Below are 20,070 nucleotides of genomic sequence, written 5' to 3'. Positions count from 1 at the left end.
GCAACAATAAAATTAAATTGAACTTGATTACATGCTACACAAACAGAAAACACATCTTACCTTTTTTAATATTTTGTCCTTTTGCTTCTTATTCAGCAATTGCTCAGTCTTCTCTATTATTTCTGGTTTTGATTTTACACCAGTAATATCTGTTGCAGTTATATTTAGTTCATCTGAATTACTCATCTTTTCATTTTTTAAATGGATTGTGTGCTCAAGAGTTAGTTCAGGCTTGGCTTTCTCCATGTCATTTTGAGCACACTGATGTTTTATTGTGTAACTATGATTAACTGATGGAGCATTTTTGTCTTCCATAGCACAACATTTGAAACAAATAAATTCTTTATCCTCTTTCTCCAGTTGCTGTGCTTGGACAAGTGTCAATCCAACACACTCTCCATGAAACCAATCATCACATCTTCCGCAACCTATCATAAACCTGAATACAAACAAAATCTAGGTCAATTGAATGAAGGATGAAAAGGTGTTCAGCAATATTTCTCAAAAATATTAGAACATTTCACTGCTTGGATTTGTAATCAGTACATGCTAACAGAAGCACTTTTTCTAATATTATTTTTCAATAACCTACATTCCCTGGTCAAAAGTTGCTTAATGTATTTGGAAGTAAAAAAAAACTTGCATTCATCCTTTCAAATACTCATGTAACCCTCAAATCTCAAACAGACTGAAGCATTTCTGAAATATTGTCATTGCTATAAATGTTAAAAACAATTCAGATAATTCTCTTACAGCAAGGTCCCAACAGAATTCAATATATAATCTGTTTGTGATGTTGATTGATGGGTAAATATAAAAGGTCTGCAGGAAGAACCTCCATGTTCATTTTCAAAATAGAACATTGAATCTTTTACCTCAGGAGATCAGATTTGTTCTAATATCTCTTTCACAACACAGCACCTCCAACTAGTACATAGTAATAGAGGGGTGTACTGTGTCAACAGTGCTCCTAGGCCTTGAAACCCCTACTCTCTGACTCAAAATCAAGAGGACTACTAATAAGCCATGTTGGCATCTCAAAATAACAAGTTATTTATCTACTGTTCACTTGAAAGAAATGCACATAGAAAACACACACGTTACAATACAAGGTTCGCAAGTCATTCAACCCAAACAGTCTGAGAGTGTATTTATTCTCTGTAAATGCATAATTTCCATGCTGTGGTCCCAAGCACATTTATCCACCTTTGACCCACAAACTTTTCTATTCCTGTACAAATTCAAAATGCTGACACAGCTTCTGCATCAACCACTAACCCCAGATGGGAATCTCTCAGTCTCAGCTCTGTGTAACAAATATATATTTCACTCTTCTATTTCTCGCATCTTATTTTGCAGATGTAATCTGAATTCCAGATCTGCCAATTACTGGAAATAGGATGTGTTTATTAATCTTGTACAATCCTTTAATAATCTTAAGCGAGGGTGCAGAGGAGATTTACCAGGATACTGCCTGAATTGGAGGATATGTATTATGAAAAAAGGTTGAGGGAGCTAGGGCTGTTCTCATTGAAGCGCAGAAGGACGAGAAGATACTTGACAGAGGTGTACAAGATAATGGCAGGCATACATAGAGTGGACAGCCAGAGAAGTTTTCTCAGGACAGAAATGGCTCACATGGGGGCATAATTTTAAGGTGATTGGAGGAAGATTTAGGGGAGATGTCAGAAGTAGGTTCTTTACACAAATACTGGTGGGTATGTGGAATGCACTGCCAGCAATGGTAGTAGAGTCAGATACATTATGGATATTTAAGCAACTCTTGGATAGGCACATGGATGACAGTGAAATGAAGGTAAATAGGTTAGTTTGATCTTAGAATAGGATACAAAACCAGTTGAGGGCTGAAGGACCTGCACTGTACTATACTGTTCTATGTTCTACATCCAATAAATTGCAGTAAGCTGGATGCTACGCTTAGGGGGATTTGGATTTTGCAAGCAATTTAAAATAAAGAATAAAAATACATCACTTGGAGTCTGCTGAACATTCCAAGTTCAAATTTTGACAACATGAGAATCCAGCATGTAACAGCCAACCACAAAAGCAACAGTCATGTTCACCTTCATATTTCTAGTTCTGTTGAAATACAATGCCCGAAACATCAACACCTGTACAACACTAGAGATAAGCTCATCAACGTGTTCACTTCCAGCATTTTCTCCTTTAGTGTGATTACTTACAGCAAAATATTCCACATTCTTATAATTATTTGCAGTTTTTTCTTTGATTTGTTGCTTTAACATTCTGTAGTTTATTTGGTAATTACAGCTCTCTCTATTCAACTTATCTAGCAATGGAAATAATCATCTTTCATCTCTGGCAATATGATGAAAAATTAGATTTCTGCTTGACTGTAGGAGCATGGAATGGTCATTGCAAAAACAGCAAGCATAGCAAACCAATTCTTTGTCACCTGCAGTCAAACCTCAATACCTGAACTAATCTTCTGGGTGTTCACTCCAAACCTGAAGGAAGGGATGACAGAAGGTAGTTCAAACTTGACATTAAAAAACAAAATTGATAATTAGGCAGGAATACTGTAAGGTATTACACAATTTCAATAATTTTGTATTCCACTAGGTCTAAAAATTACTATAGATGTATATTGCACATAGTACACACCAGTCATGATTATCTATTTCCTGTTAGGCTTCCACAATTCATCAAAGTAAGGGCATTCTAAGAAAGATATTTTTGCTTTGAAAATTAAAAACAAAACTGTTTTAAAAGCATGTACTAAATCCAAAAAGGTGTAAAAGCCATTTAACACTTCAGATCAAAGAAGAAACGATAAACTGAGGATAATTATTCCAAGTTCAAAAATAGCCAAGAGCATGCCAAATTATCATGGAGACAGGTGAAGCTGAAGATGATTCTCTGGTTTAAATACGTTTAGATTTTATTTAAAGACTTAATTGCATCTTGGACTTTGTGCAGTTACAGTTTACGAAGCTGATAGGTTTTAAAAAAAGCTAGATATCTCAACTCTAAGCAGAGTAAATACCTAACTTCAACAATCATATTGTGGAATGCAGGTAAGGCTTAATCACAGTTTGAATTTTGTTTACAAGGGCACAGAAGGTAGAAGATTGCCCAGTTTGAAAGTAATGGAAGAATCGACAATCGTCCTCAGTAGATATTAGTGACAAAGCAACAAGCAGATTAGCATGAATATGTTAAACAGCAGTCAAAGGAGGAAATGTAATATGTACAAACAAGTGATGGTAACTAAAATAAATTTACCTCAGAATAGCTGGAGCTGAAGAGGATTCTCAAGAGGACTGTTGCATAATAACAAATAACTTAAGACAGATGTAAGAGTTTTTGGAGGAAGTAGCAGTATATCAGAATGCATAACAGTATGGTTTGTAACTGCCTACATAATCATGCCTATGTTTAACTTTTATACAATAAAGTTTGTGTTTTGTTTAAAGTAAAATCTTGCAGTATGGTTCAAAGTTAAATGTTAAATGATGTCTCAACAGGATCAACACCCTATAAGTTGTGTTTTGCTTAACCGAAAGGGACAATACAGTGACACATTGGTTAGCACTGCACTTCACAGTGCCAGGGATACAGGTTCGATCCCAGTCTTAGGTAACTGCATGGAGCTTGCACATTCTCCCAGTGTCTGATGGGTACGCTGGTTTGCTCCCAAAGGGCAAAGATGATCAGGTTAGGTGGATTGGCCGTGCTAAAATGCCTCATTATTTCCAGGGAAGTACAGGCTTGGTAAATGCAGGGTTACAGTGATAGGGTGGAGGGCGAGTTGGGTCTAGGTGGAATGCTCTTCGGACGGTCAATGCAGACGTGGTGGGATGGTCTCTTTTTGTACTGTAGGGATTCTATGATTTTGTTAAAAGGTATAATTGCAATGTCTAGTTATATTTAAAGCCAATTAATTTACTTTAAAATTCGTACCAGTTAGGTGAGAGAATGGTGCAAACATCCTGAATTTACAATGGACTCTGTACACCAACTACATCCCCATTCACAGGAAAGCACCTCTGCAGTCTTCGATTTTCTACCATCATAGAATGGCATCTGGATGTCATTCATTACATCTGGCTCTGAAATCAGGCAACATTTCTTCCATGCCCCATACAGAACTTGTACTTTCTGTTTAATCTATTTACATGCTTATTTTGGCTTCTGCTGACCTGGACTCTCTACTCTATTTCCACCTTGATTTTAATCCCCACTTTTCTTTTTATTTACCTTCTTAGCTTCTTATCTTCTATTAACATGCGTTTCACTTCTCTACTTCCTGTACTCTACTCTCCCAAATTCCATTATGCAATGACCATGTCTTTTCATTTTTCTGTATTTTTGATTATGGACTGAAATCGAAAATAACTGCTTTAAAAACCAAAGACTGTTAAGGAATTGCTGCACATTTTAAAGAAAATAATCTGACACAGATTGAAAGTGCTGGTTCAAGCAGTGGTAATGTCACAAAATTAGTGTGTAAAAATGGTAAAATTGCAAAATAATGAATTGAAAAACAGAGTGTGGTCCCTTTAAGAGGAAAAATGCTCTTTAAGCTTAGAGTTCAGCAGAGAAGGGTGTCTGTGAGCAGCTGTAGAAGACAGACTGTTCTAAAATGGAAACATGTTACAATTGATTCTGTTAATAGACATCTCAGGTCTGTTGCTGTTTTGACAATAAATCGAATTTGACCAATTAATTTAAAACAAACACTCAGCCATTCAAAGCCAAGTGAATTTAAAAACTGAGGGTATTTCCAGCCTGAAACCAATCATGTTGTAAGAATTTGGAACATCATCAGGAATATTTAAAGCAGGTTTTTTTTTTGAAAATCGGGGGGAGAGCCACTGCCATCCAAAGAAATAAACATCTTGTTCACATAAGAAATCTTTAAGATCTCTAAGAAAAAACACCATCATTCTAACATAGTATTTCCAACTCAAAACCCTCACAGAGGAATTATCAGAAGAAAGGTGTTTGTGACGCGAGATCAACAGAAGGAAGATTGGAGATGAAGCAGAGAAGACGGATTGTGCAAACTTGAAGAGATTAGGTTTTATTTTATTGTTTTCTTATTAATTGGGTTTATACAAGTGGGCCTTGTGTTTATTTGAAAAGAATTCATTCCAATAAGTACTGAGGGGAAAATTGTCCAGTTTGATAGCAATTCTGTTAAATTACTTACTGTTAGAGTTAAATAAATAAGTTGTTGTTTGTTAATTATACAGTGGAGATCAGGGACTTTCTTTCCTTTTAACCCACTTTAACAGATTTCAAGGGACAAGCAAATTCCTCTGGGTGTTTTGGATTTAATTATTATTAGAAGGGAACTCATGTCATATACGACTGGGGTTTGTGTATTAGTTAATTATCGGAGGGGTTCAACCTTCCCCCATTTCGTAACAGAACATGGTCTATAGATGAGCTGTGCTTACAGTTATATAGAAATGGCGATTCAGCCAGCAACAAGTAGCTGATTCGCCTGTGCAGCAGTGACCAGTTAACAGTGACAAAGGCCTACTGTCTGCCAACAACTCGTATTTGTGATTGGATCCCAAGTAGCTGAAAGCTTGGGTTGTGAAAAGGATAGTGAAAACCTCTTAGATCTCCACGTTTTGGAGCTGTCTCAATTCTCTGAAGTATAAGAAAACACTAATCCTGAAGAAAACCAAAACTTGTTTTTCCTTCAGCAGTTGCTGTAAGCTGTGACTTTTAAGTCATAGACTTTTATCAGTGTGAATCAGTTATCCTGCGTTTCCTGTAAACAATTCAAGCATCAGAAGAAAGATCAAGAAGCAATATGATCAATCAGCACATGAAGCACCTCACCAAATGCTATGAACAGAGATCACTGAACTGTTTCCCAGTCTTTCCCTTCATCCATAACACCTATGTTTTTAAATTCCTCAATGTCTGTGTGCATTACTAAGTAGGAGATTAAAAGAAAGTTATGAGTTTTATGCTATGAGTTTTAACTGTTATGTGCTGACTTTTAATACTGCTTATCACAAACTAAAATCTATTTATTTGTAATAAAGTCATTCTTGTTAAGTACAAAAATCTGGTCCATGCTTTGTCAACCTGGATCTAAAATTGGGGACTCCTATGTGTTTTTGAAAATTGTGCATCTGGAGTCACATGCAGGCCAAACCACACAAGGATGGCAATTTCCTTCTCGAAAGGAGATTTGTAAACCATATGGGTTTTTCCAACAATTGACAATAGTTTCACAGTTATCATTAGACAGCTAATTCCAGATACCTGTCTTCAAATTCTACCACTTGCCATGGCAGAATTTGAATTGACATCCCCAGAACATTACCAGGGTATGAAATAATACTCCAATGACGATACCATTAGGCCATCACCGCCACTTGGCGCACATATAAACCAAAACAAGTAAGGATTGCAAGACATCCTTCCCTAAAGGATGTTTGTAAAACAGCAGGATATTTTGTGACATCAACGATACCATGGTCAGCATCAGACTAGCTTTTAACTATTAAATGAATTTGAATTCCACCTGTTGGCACAGTGTGAGTTTAGCCCATGTCCGGAGTATTAGTCTGTACCTCCAAATTGTCGGTCCAGTGGTATTACTACATCACCATTCCTGATGAAGGGCCTTTGCCCGAAACTTTGATTTTCCTGCTCCTCGAATGCTGCCTGACCTGCTGTGCTTTTCCAGCACCACTCTAATCTTGACTCTGATCTCCAGCATCTGCAGTCCTCACTTTTGCTCTACTACATCACCAACTCACCCATAATTCCCTTGTGTCTTTTCAGATAAGCTTACAGATTTCCTTTGTTTTTGATCTCATTATCCTTCTTCAAGAAGGTTTACCAAGGGACTCAGCGCTCCCTCACGATGAGCAGAAACCCCAATTTGCCCACTCTTAAATTTCTCATCCAGTGCACAATGGACCCAATCTTACCAATCTTCTTTCTATCCAACATACCATCTGAGTGTTAACCTTGTGAACATCTAGCAGAAGATCATGTCACTAAACATCTCCATCCAGAATGCTTGTTCACTTTGTGTTTCACAAACCACATCTCCCTTCCCATTCTTCATTTCTGCCATTTTATGCATTTCCTCCAGGAAAACCATCATCCATTTACTTAAAAGCGCTTCCAAAACCCAACTATTTCATTAAAAAAATGAGGTGCAAGTGTCCCTGAAAAAGACAGCTTTTGCCATCCATTCCTAATAGCCCTTGAGAAGGTGGTAGCGAGCTGCCTTCTTGAACCACTACAGTGCACATGGGGTAGGTACATTCACAGTGCTGTTAAGAAGCTATTGGTCCTCAGTTTATCACATCATTTCTGCAACTATCATGTTCACAACTGCACATTTACCACCAGCAGCTGAAATGTCCTAGAATCATTGAAACGATTAATCTGTCCAATTATTCCTTTCACAATACCCTAATTTCCACTCCCTTAAGTTCAGGAGGCCCAAACCTGCAAGGATATTGCACATCACTGGTTTAGTCATTCACCAACAGACAAGCCAGACCACATAAAACATTACCGAGTCCTGCGCTCATTCACACTTCCATGATCATCCTAGAATGCAAGCATAATCCCAGACGTCTTTTTGGTACGGACAAGTCTTCTTAAATGCCCTTTCCATCTCCTCCAATGAATGCGGGTTTACAGCTTAATTTGTCATTAACATTGAGACCATCAGAGTGCATGAGAAATGTTCTACAATTAAACAAAAAGGTAGCTATACCCGTGGTCTCCGGTCTCTGCTCCAAACTCTTTTTCCAGCTTCCTGCCTCCATCTCCAACAACAGAAAGATATCAAACTGTTTGTAATCTTGGAGTTCAAGTTGACCTTCCAAATTAAATCCATGCTATTATCAAGACCAGCCCTTTCTCAGTACAACTTGTGGAAACCATCATATACAACTGTTCCAACACATTTCTGCCTGGTTTTCCCACATGCTCAGCTCTGCGAATGCAAGATCACCTAAAACCCTGTTTCAAATGTCTTCACTTAGAGCAAGTGCTTTTCATTAATCACTCTTTTGCTTGTTCTATACATTGGCTTCTGGTCCAGCAGCATCTTCACTCCAAACCTCCTACAGAGCCTTGCCCCTTCCAACCCCAATTCTTCTTCAGCCTCCACAATGTCGCAGTTACCTACTTCGAGCCTCTCGTGCACTGCCAACCATATTGCTCATCAGTGGTGACCATGCCTTCATTTGCTTTTTTAGCACTGGAAATCATTCCCTATGCTTCTCATGTCTCTCTTTCTTACTTTCATTTTTTAAAATATAGCTTTTTGACCACAGCTCCTGTCCAAATATCTGACATGATTTCATAGAATCACAGAATCCCTACTTTCAACCAATCGAGTCCACACTTCTCTTTCGAACAACATCTGACCCAGTCCCACCACCTACTTCAACATTTGCATTTCCTATGGCTAATCCACCTAACCTGCATATCCCTGGAACGTATGGGCAATTTAGCATGGCCAATCTACCTAACCTGCACATCTTTGGATTGGGTGGGGAGGAGGAAAGAGAACTGGAACACCCAGAGGAAACCCTCGCAGATACAGGGAAAATGTGCAAACTCCACACAGTTGCCAATGGCTCGAAACGAAATTGGTTCCCTGATGCTGTGAAATGTAGTGCTAACTACTGTGTCCCTCCAGTGCTGCATTTTGTTTTATTATGTTTCTGAGAAGTTCTGGGTGTTTTATTACATTAAAGGCACAATGTGAATACAAGTTATTACAAACATTGCCTGTGTGAACATCTGTCATATTAATAGGTTTAGATATTAAATTCTCTAGTATTAAAGGGTACAGGGAAGAATTAAGTATCATCATCATCACTACAGAATAAGTATTAGACAAACTAAGGGGCTAAAGGCAATTAAGTCCTTTGGCCCTGATTGCTTACATCCTAGGATCCTAAAAGAAGTAGCTACAGAAATAGCAGATACATTGGTTGCAATTTTCCAAGAATCCATGAATTCTTGAGAAGTACCAGAGGATTGGAAAACTGCTAATGTGACACTCTTATTTAAAAAGGCAGGGAAGCAAAAAGTGGGTAACCTTAGGTCGATGAGCCTCATCCATTGTTGGAAAAATGTTAGAACCAATTATTAAAGGAATAACAGCAGAACATGTGGAAATTCATAATCTAACCAAACACAATCAGCTTGGCTTCATGAAAGGGAAACTGTGCCTGACTAATTTATTAGAGACTCTATGAGCAAGTCTCAACCAGAGTGGATAGCAGAGAACAAATGGATGGATTGTATTTGGACATCCAGAAAGGATTCAACAAGGTATCTTACAAAAGGTTGAGAATCCATGGTATTGGAAATAACATATTGTTGTGAATAGAGAATTGGCTAAATGGGCAGGAAAGGTTCTTTTTCATCTTGGGGATCTGCAATGAATGGGGTTCCACAGGGATCAGTGCTAGGACCGTGACTGCTTACAACATATATTAATAACATGGAGAAAGGAAGTCAAAGTACTGTCGCCAAATGTGCAGATGACCAAAATAAGTGTCATCCTTGGGGAGGTGATGGCCTAGTGTATTATTGCTAGACTACTGAGCCAGAGGCCCAGGAAATGTTCTGCAAACCTAGGTTTCAATCCGACACAGCATATGGCAGAATTTGAATTCAATAAAAATCTGGAATTAAGAATCTGATGATGTCCAGAGATCTGTTGTCAATTTTTGGAAAAACCCATCAGATTTATTTACGTCCTTTTAGGGAGGGAAACTGACATCCTTAACTGGTCTTGCCTACATATAACTCAATGTGCTTGACTCTTAACTGCTTTCTGGGTAATCAGGGATGGGTAATAAATGCTAGGCTAGCCAGTGACACCCTCATGTTGTGAATGAATAAGGAAAACAATAAAGTGTAAAGACAAATTGCAAGACAGACATAATAATTTGTAGAGAGATATCAATAGGTTAAGTAAGTCAGGGAAAAATGTTGTCAAGTGAAGAAATGTGAATTTGTTCATTTTGAAAGGGAGAACAGGACAGCAGTATCATTTAAGTGGAGAAAAACTGCTACACAAATGGACTTCAGGGTGCTTGTGCACAAAACACAAAGCAAGTACATAGGTGCAGCAGGTCATCAGTAAGGCTAATGAAATGTTGGCCCTTAGACAACTAGGTTGGAGTATAAAAGTAGGGAAGTTATACTGAAACTGTACAAGATGCTAGATCCACAACTGGAGAATTGAGAGCAGTTTGGTCGCCTTATTTAAGGGAAGATATCAATTCTTTGGAAGTAGTTCAGAGAAGGTTCACTATCATGATCCTGATATGGAGGGGTTGTCTCATAAACAACACTACTCACTGGAGTTTTAAAGAATGAGAGGTGATCTTATTAAAATCACAGAATCAAAAAATCCCTTTAGTATGGAAGCAGGTCATTCGGTCGATCAAGTCCACACCGACCCTCCTAAGAGCATCCCACCTCGACCCAACCCCTATTCTATCCCTGTAATTCTGCATTTTCAATGGCTAAATCATCTAGTCTGCACATAGTTGGACCACACATATTTGGACCACAAGAAGAAATCCACACAGACAGCTGCCCAAGGCTGGAATTAAACCTGGATCCCTGGTGCTGGGATGTAACGGTGCTAACTACTGAGCCACTGTGCCGCCCAAGAACAAACAGGATTCTTAAGGAGCCTCATGGGTTAAATGCTGAGATGATGTTTCCTTAAACGGGAGAGTTTAGGACCAGAATCTCGGAATAGTCGGGTACAAAATTAAGACTGAGATGAGGAGGATTTTTTTCTCTCAGAGGGCTGACCTTCTCTGAAACCCCTTTCCCCAGAGAACTGTAGGGGTAGAGCTCTTGTGTACACTTAGGGTCTAGCTAGAGACTTTCTTGATCAGAATGGGAATCAAGGGCTATGAGGGCAATGCAGGAAATTGGACATGAGCAGTCAGTTCAGCCATATTCCTACTGAATAGCAGAGCAAGCTCAAGGGCCAACAGCGTAGCCTGTTCCTTACATAGGCTTATTCTGGTCTCTGCGATGTAAAATTATTGCCGTCTACCACAGCACATTTAAAGCTCCCAAAATAAAGCAGCTTTAACAAGTTGTCACATTAATTGTCAAGAGACTTGACAAAATACCTTAAATGCCAATACAATTCCTTTCGCTTTACAGTTTGTATAAAGAACCAAGAAAATGGATCTCTAGGAAAATTTGCGGAGGGCTTTAGTTATGCTCACCTGCTGTGGTGTGGTTTCCTACAAAATCCACATAGTTTTTTGGGGTCCCATAAATCTGAAGTAGCAACAGGGGTGGAATGGTCCATGTCAGTTTCATCTTTTTTTACTACAGGTAAATTATCTGGGATAAACAATGGTGGTTCATCCAATGAAAAACTTTTGCTGCTTCGTCTTTGCCTTGGTAGAATACTCTTCTCACTTTTTCTAATTTTCAATTTGTCTTTATCATCTTCATTAGAATGTTCCATAATCTTTCCCTTGTCTTTTTCCTTTATATTGTCTAACTGTTGGGAAACTACTCTAGCCGTTGAAGAGATAGGTTTGTGGCTAGAGCGAGTCACCTGCTTTGCTGGTACCTCATTCAGCTTCAAAGTCGAATTTGAATTATGCTTAGATGCCGGAATTGTTTTCCTTAACTTTTGCCCCGCCATGGTCACTGATACAATCTTGCTTGGTGACTGTGTTTTTGCTGTTTGCTTTTGCTCTTGGTCCATTTTCAATTTAGCAATTTGTGTAACCTGTGTTTTCAAGCATTTAGCAGTCCTGTGATGATGTTCATCTTGGTCAACCGCTTTCCTTTTACTGGCTAATGTCAAACTGTGAGACTTGGATTGTTTAAGTGCTTCAGAGGACTGAATATCCAACTTAGCTTTTTTCCTATTGGAGTAAAAAGTGTTTTCACTCTGTTCAGGTTTTGGATCTTGTACAAGTTTATGCTGAGGACTCAATACTGACTTCTCATGTTTTGAAGTCTGGTTCTTGAATTCCATTGCACCAGCCTGCTTTTCAGAAATAATTTCCTTGAGGTCTTTAAGTTTGGAAAGGTCCTGCATTTCTTCCTTACTGAGGCCCAAATTCTGCTCAGTTGAATTATCTTGCTCAGTTACATTACTCTGGTTCTTACATGCCACATGATGAGGAGAGTTATCATTTTTTTCAGATTCACTGATATCACTGGCAATTATTTTTGAAGAGTCAGATCTTGCTACTTCAAGTTTGATCTCTTGTGCCACAGTTTCAAGCTTTGGAGAAACAGCCATCTCAAGATGAATTGCCTTAATATTCCCAGAGTCTTCAATTAATCCTGGAGTATCTGAAACATTCTCATTTATAAGAATGCTAGCATTATTATATGCGGTTCCTATATCTGGCAGCACGTTAAGGTCTTCTTTTGCTTCTACATAATTTACAGAAGCATCTAGTTCAGAGGATATCTGTAATTCTTCATTCACTGACCGCTGTAGATTTTCTTGTTTTAGCAGAATGTCTGCCACCTTGTTTATAGATGGTGTAGTTTCAGTGCTTGGTACAACAGAATCCAACTCAGCTGGTTTATCTTTGTGTTCAGTAATAATGTTACTATCCACAACTTTCACTCCATTTATTTCTACATTGTGTCCTTCCTCTACAGTCTTCTTTAACTCCTCTCCAGCACCATTGACATTTCCATGAGGGAATGCACATGCATTTTTATGAAGATCAGCATCCATTCCGACTGTATCTTCAGGCATATCAATACATGCGCCAATTAATGATTCTGTAGAGCACTGTGTTTCCAGCGCAGATTTAACTGGACTTTGGGCTCTGTCTGTTGTTTGTTCATCTTTACAGTCCATGAGTTGTTGTGCATCATCATTCTCTACCATACACTCCTGAACAGAGTGCTGTGATTCCAAAGCAGGCTCAATTGGATGTTGGCTGACTGATGCAATTGGTTGCGTCTTTGCGCAACTGATATCGTTTACATTCTCTGCTGTTGCATCTTGAAGAACTCCTTCTGTCCCTAAAGCAATTATTGGCACTCTAGAACAGTGCGGTTCTGAAGCAGACTCAAATGCATTCTGTCCCAATGATTCTACTATATTATGTTTAATATTTCCACAAGGTATTTCAAGTGTACTTTTGGGTGTAATGCAAGTTTCCATTTTCAATTCAGGGTTTTTTGAATTTGCAGGTTCAGACTGTACAGAATCACAAGGAGTTTCGGCAGTACTTTGTGCACTTGCTGATACATTCTGTTGCTGCAGTTTACTTTTTCCTCCAGGCTTTTGTGGGCTTTGTTTTTCATGCCGATCTGGCAGCTTTGTTGAACTTGCCCCAACTGAGACGTATTTTACCTGTTCTTTCTTTTTTGTGAGAGCTACATTTGCTGGACTGGGCCGCTTGGCTAAGGTACTGTTGCGCAGACTTCGAATTGGTTCTTTAAAAGAAAGAAAGAAGCATTAGACACAATTTTGAGCTTTTAAAACTTTCACATTTCAGTTTAAAATATTTAGCATAGGTGTTCAAAAATATTACAAATGTGAAGTGCCTATACTATTAAAAAAAATTTAATCTTACAGCACAGGGAGTCAACCAGTTTATAACTAGATAAACAGACATAAAAAGCAAACTATTTAAATATTTCTCAAAATATTATGAAATGAAATGTTATTTTACTTTAGAATTAAATTAATTAGTTGAAATTACATTTATTCTACTAAAAGAAAAGCAGTCTAACTTTGCAATAGATTTATAAGCTCAAAATTCTGGAATTATGAACAAACTTCTTTTGGGTCTGCAAATCAACTGATCTCGATGACTAATAAAACAACAGATACTTTAAAACCAATATTAACCCTTGAAAAATCTGAACTTTAAAAAATCATACCAGAGTTTCATTGTAAACCCAAGTATCAAAGACACACTCAAGTACTATATCAGTCAATATAATTATTTAAATACAACAGTACCATGTATTTAATATTTTTCTAACACGCACATTTGCATTTGAGGATTCTCCCAAATAGCTAAGTTCATACACTGAACAGAAGTGGTTAGCACTGTTGCCTCACAGCGCCAAAGACCTGGGTTCAATTCCCGCCTCAGGCGACTGTCTGTGTGGAGTTTGCACATTCTCCCCGTGTCTGCATGGGTTTCCTCTGGGTGCTCCGGTTTCCTCCCATAGTCCAAAAATGTGCAGCTTAGGCGAATTGGCCATGCTAAACTGCGTGTAGTGTTAGGTGAAAGGGTAAATGTAGGGGAATGATCTGGGTGGGTTGCGCTTCGGCGGGTCGGTGTGGACTTGTTGGGCCGAAGGGCCTGTTTCCACACGGTAAGTAATCTAATCTAATCAGAAGAGCTGCACAGTGTAGAAGGGCTTCAAAATTTTGATAATCATTGTGAGCTTAATTAGTTGATCGCAACAATAGAAATGTTACAAACAGGAAGTAGAATCAGCTGGGATACTAATTTCTAACAAGGCAACTACAGATTCAGCTTCAATGATAGACTTTCAAGAGGTGAGAAAATAACTGAAGTTGGTGCAGAATTCATTGTGCCCAAAATTAACAGAAGGCTTTTAAATTTTGAAATTCTATAGCCTAAAACGCTAGCAAGACTTGGGCACATTCCACTGGATTAGAGGGGAGGTGATGGCCCAGTGATATTATCATCTGATTGTTAATCCAAAATTTCAAGTGATGTTCTTAGAACCTGAGTCTGAATCCTACCATGACTGATGGTGGAATTTGAATTCAATAATTATCTGCAATCTTGTGACCCTGAAAAGCCCATCTGGCTCACTAATGTCCTTCAAAACGAAATCTGCCATTCCTCTGTCGTCTAGCCTACATGTGACTCCAGACCCACAGCATTGTGGTTTACTCTCATTTGCCCTCTGAAATGACCTAGCAGGCTATTCAGTTCTAATAATCCCTACAAAGTCTCAAAGAAACAAACCATCTGGCACTGACATCAGCAACAGAAGAGAGTCTAGATTAGAGTGGTGCTGGAAAAGCACAGCAGGTCAGGCAGCATCTGAGAAGCAAGAAAATCGATGTTTCGGGCAAAAGCCCTTCATCAGAAAGAGAGGCAGAATGCCTGCAGAGTGGAGAGATAAATGAGAGGGGGGGTGGGGGTGGGGAGAAAGCAGCATAGAGTACAATAGGTGAAGGGGGGTGGGGATTGAGGTGATAGGTTAGAGAGGAGGGTGGAGTGGAAAGCAAGATAGGTGGGTAGGACAGGTCATGAGAGCAGTGCTGAGCTGGAAGGTTGGAGCTGGGGGAAGGGGAAATGAGGCAGAGGAGATGACCTGGGGGTTGCAGTGAGAGAGAGACTCACTGAGATTCTTATAGAGAGAAGAAGAAAACTTCTTCAAGGCAGTCTCCACTCTGCAGGCACCCTGCCTCTATTCCTGATGAAGAGCTTTTGCCTGAAACGTCGATTTTCCTGCTCCTTGGATGCTGCCTGAACTACTGTGTTTTTCCAGCACCACTCTAATCCAAGCTCTGGTTTCCAGCATCTGCAGTCCTTATTTTTACATCAGCAACAGAAAAGACAATAGCGAAAACAGCCCTATCGACCACCCAAAATCCTGGGGGACAGTGCCAAAATTGGGACAGCTACCTCACAGACTAGTCAAGCAACAGCCTGACAGTCACACTAACAGAATCCTACCTTAACAGATAATGTGCGAGATACCACTGGAAACGTCTCATGGCACCAGGTTGAGCAAGGATACGTTCCACTAATTACCACGTATGGTGATTTATACTTGGAGGAACCACTGACGTTGGCAAGCAAACAGAATATACTCTTGATAGGGAATTTCAATGTCCATTCAGAATGGCTCGGCAGCAGTACCACTGATCGAGCTACTCATGATCTAAAGGACTTTGCTACTTGTCCTGGTCTGCAGCACATGGTGAGGAAAACAACAAAGGGAAACGTATACTTGACCTTATTCTCACAAATCTACCTGTCACAGATGCACCTGCCCATGACAGTGTTTCGAAGAGGGACCACCATACAGTCTGTGGAGACAGAATCCCACCTTCACACATTGATAATACTTTGGACTGTATCGAGTGTACTATCCCCGTGACAAATGGGACATTTAAACAGGTCTACCAACTCAAGACTGGGAATTTGTCAGGCACTGCGAGCCATCAGCAACACCAGAATCACACTCTAGCAGAATCTGCAAACTCGTGGCCTGACATATTCCCATTCTACCATTACCATCAATGCAGAGGAATCAATCCTGGCTCAATGAAGAGTGCAGAAGGACAGGCAAGGAGCAGGAGCAAGCATACCTAAAAATGAGGTGTTAACTTGGTGAAGCTACAAACAGGACTAAATGCATGCCAAAAAAAAAGCAGCAAGTGATAGAGTTTAAAAGATCCCACAACCAACAGATCATAGAGTCGTAGGGGTGCATGGAAACAGACTCTTCAGTTCAAATCGGCTATGCCGACCAAATGTCCTAAATTAAGTCACATTTACCACCACTTGGTCCATATCCTTCCAAACATTTCCTATTTATATACCCATCCACATTCCTTTTAAATGCTGTAACTGTACTAGCCTCCTCTGGCAGCTCATTTCATACATGCACCACCATTTGTGTGAAAAAGTTGCTCCTTTCGTCCCTTTTAAATCCTTCCCCTCTCACCCTAAACCTATGCCCTCTAGTTCCCAACCGTAGGGATAAGACCTTGTCTGTTTACCCAATCCATGCCCCTCATGCCCCATAAACCTCCATAAAGGTCACCCCTCAGCCTCCAACGGTCCAGGGAAAACAACACCAGCCTATTCAGCCTCTCCCTACAGCTCAAACCCTCCAACCCTGGCAACATCCTTGTAAATCTTTTTGGAACTCTTTCAAGTTTCACAACTGCCTTCCTAAAGGAGGAAGACCAGACTTACACACAAAGGTGTCCTCTCCAGCCACAATATGACCTCCCAACTCCTATTCTCAATACTCTGACCAATAAAAGGAAAGCATATCAAACGTCTTCTTCACTGTCCTATTTACTTGTGATTCCACTTTCAAGGAACCATGAACCTGCACTTTAAGGTCTCTTTGTTGGTCCCCAGGACCTTACTATTCCTGCTCTTATTTGCCTTTCCAAAATGCAGCACCTCACATTTATCTAAATTTTCTGCCTGGGAACCCTCCAACCACAAGGGATAAACTCAGATTTCTCCAGTTTCCTCATTTCCCCTCCCCCCACCTTGTCTCAGTCAAATCCCTCGAACTCAGCACCGCCTTCCTAACCTGCAATCTTCTTCCTGACCTCTCCGCCCCCACCCCACTCTGGCCTATCACCCTCACCTTGACCTCCCTCCACCTATCGCATTTCCAACGCCCCTCCCCCAAGTCCCTCCTCCCTACCTTTTATCTTAGCCTGCTTGACACACTTTCCTCATTCCTAAAGAAGGGCTTATGCCCGAAACGTCGATTCTCCTGTTCCTTGGATGCTGCCTGACCTGTTGTGCTTTTCCAGCAACACATTTTCAGCTCTAAATTAAACTCCATCTACCATTCCTCAGCCCATTGGCTCAACAGATCAAAATCCCATTGTACTCTGAAGTTAACCTTCTTTGTAGCCCACTATATCTCCAATGTTGTTGTTATCTGCAAATGTACGAACTATAACTCCTAGGTTCACAGCCAAATCATGTATGGAAATGACAAAAAGCATTGGAACCTTCCCCCATTCTTTGAGTGCGGCCAAAGTACCACCAACACATCTCCTGCCCTACCAAATGACCGACCATGCTAGACCACTGCTACACAACCATCAAAGATGCCAATCATACATCCCCTACCCACACTTTGGAAAATCAGAACACCACGCTTTGTTTCTCCTCCCAGCTTATAAGCAGTTGCTTAGATCTAAGCTCTGCAGTCATGCCACAACCAGCCGTGAACAGTGGTGGACAAGTAGACAATTATTTGAAGGAGGTAAAAACAATGAACTGCAGATGCTGGAAACCAGATTCTGGATCAGTGGTGCTGGAAGAGCACAGCAATTCAGGCAGCATCCAACGAGCAGCGGAATCGACGTTTCGGGCAAAAGCTTTATTCCTGATGAAGGGCTTTTGCCCGAAACGTCGATTTTGCTGCTCATTGGATGCTGCCTGAATTGCTGTGCTCTTCCAGCACCACAGATCCAGAATTATTTGAAGGAGGCTGCTCCACAATTATTCCCAACCTCAATGATAAGACAGCCCAGCATATCAGTGCAAAAGATAAGGCTGAAGCATTAGCAACCATCTTCAACCATAAGTGCCAAGTGGATAATCCATCTTGGCTTCCTCCAGAGGTTCCCAGGATCACAGATGCCAGTCTTTAGCCAGTTCAATTCATTCCACATGATATGAATAATGGCTGGAGGTACAGGACACTGCAAAGTCTATAGGCCCCAACAACATTCTGGCAATAGTACTGAAGACTTGTGCTCCAGGACTTACCACAGACCTGGTCAAGCTATTCTAGCACAGCTACAACAATGGCATCTACCTGACATATTTCCTGTACATATAAGAAAAGAACAAATCCAATCCAGTCAATTACCACCTCATCAGTCAAATCTTGATCATCAGTGAAAGTGTCATCAATAGTGCTATCAAGCAGCACCTGCTCATCAGTGCCCAGTTTGGGTTTTGATAGGGTCACTCAGCTCTGGACCTCATTACAGCCTTGATTCAAAGAAAAACTAAAGAGCTGAATTATCAAGACGAGGTAAGAGTGGCTGACCTTAATTTCAATGCCACAACTGGTCAAGTGCAATATCAAGGAGCTCGAGCAAAACTGGAGTCAATGGAAATTGGGAAACTATCCAATGGATGGAGTTATACCTAGGAAGATGGTTGAGAGTGCTGGAGATCGGTCATCTCAGTAAAGTGTCCTCGGGTAAACCACCTCCAGCTGCTTCAATGACCATTCCTCCATCATAAGGTCAGAAGTGGGTCTGTTTGCTGGTAATGCGAAATGTCTAGCACCGTTCACAACTCCTCGGATACTGAAACAGTATCTGGACAATATCCAGGCTTAGGGTGAAAAGTAACAAATAACATTGACGGCACACAAATGCCAGGCAATGACCATATCCAGTAAGAGACAATTAACCACTGACACTCAATGGTAGTACCAACACCGAATTGCCCACTATCAACATCCTGCGGTTACCAAAGACCAGAAATTAAACTGGACTCACCGTATACAGCAGCTACAGGGATACCATTCAGGCTAAAGCAGTCTGCTTGACTAGCACCATACCTACAAACATTCAGTCACTCCAACAACAATGCTCAGGGGCAGTAATGTATACTATTGGCAAGACACTGCAGAAATTCACTAAACATCCTTAGATAGAAGAGCTTGTGGGTTTGGAAGATCCTATCTAGAAAGGAGGTCAACAGATACATGGAAACATCACCACCTGCAAGTTCCCTAGCAACCACTTACCATCCTGACTTGGAGATATATTGTCATTTCTTCGATGTCCCTGGGTCAAAATCCTAGAATTCCTACCCCAACTGTACTGCGTGTCTCAAGGAAGCAGCTCACTAACACCTTCTCATGAGTAACGCAGATAGGCATTAAAATGTCTACACCCCGTAAGTGAATATTAAGAAACAAAAGATTACTCCTAAAGCTCAAACAAGTCAAAAACTGATCTCTTTGCATGAGAAATGTTCTATATAAAATCATTTCCAAACAGCTCATAGCACAGAGAAAGGAAAAAAGAACTGTAGATGGAATATTGCCAAGAGGAGTTTTAAATAAAACTGAAGACTTGAAAACAGAAATTTAAGCAAGTTCTAGAAGTTGGGGCATGAGTAATTGGCCAATTTGAAATGTTAACTCTGCTGCCCCGTCTGAATAATTCTGGAATTTTCTGTTTTTATTTCAGATTTCCATTTGCAAATTCTAAAAGCTAAAATACTAAAAAGTGTGTTCAATTTATGATTTTGAACATTTATCTCGACTGAAACTTTTACAGATGTTGCACTTGGCTTAAAAATCCCCAAAAAAGGTGTAAAT

The 20,070-nt window shown here is 40.0% G+C and overlaps 1 protein-coding gene across 1 annotated transcript in view; it reads right to left on the bottom strand.

Moving 5' to 3' along the window:
- The window catches only part of phf3 (PHD finger protein 3), a 160,984-nt gene that overhangs the window by 93,066 nt on the left and 47,848 nt on the right, over positions 1-20,070 (bottom strand). Inside the window, exons 6-7 of the mRNA XM_043681528.2 lie at positions 11,256-13,455; positions 61-439 (exon numbers count right to left, since the gene is read on the bottom strand). Of these exons, the coding sequence (XP_043537463.2) occupies positions 61-439; positions 11,256-13,455 (2,579 nt within the window). The remainder of the gene's footprint in view (positions 1-60; positions 440-11,255; positions 13,456-20,070) is intronic.

Source organism: Chiloscyllium plagiosum, unplaced genomic scaffold (assembly GCF_037043375.1).
Source record: "Chiloscyllium plagiosum isolate Xiang-an unplaced genomic scaffold, Cpla_swu_hap1 HiC_scaffold_3, whole genome shotgun sequence".
NCBI classification, from domain to species: Eukaryota; Metazoa; Chordata; class Chondrichthyes; order Orectolobiformes; family Hemiscylliidae; genus Chiloscyllium; species Chiloscyllium plagiosum.
The sequence above is the reverse complement of the archived record's forward strand: the minus strand, read 5'-3'. Positions and strand labels throughout refer to the sequence as shown.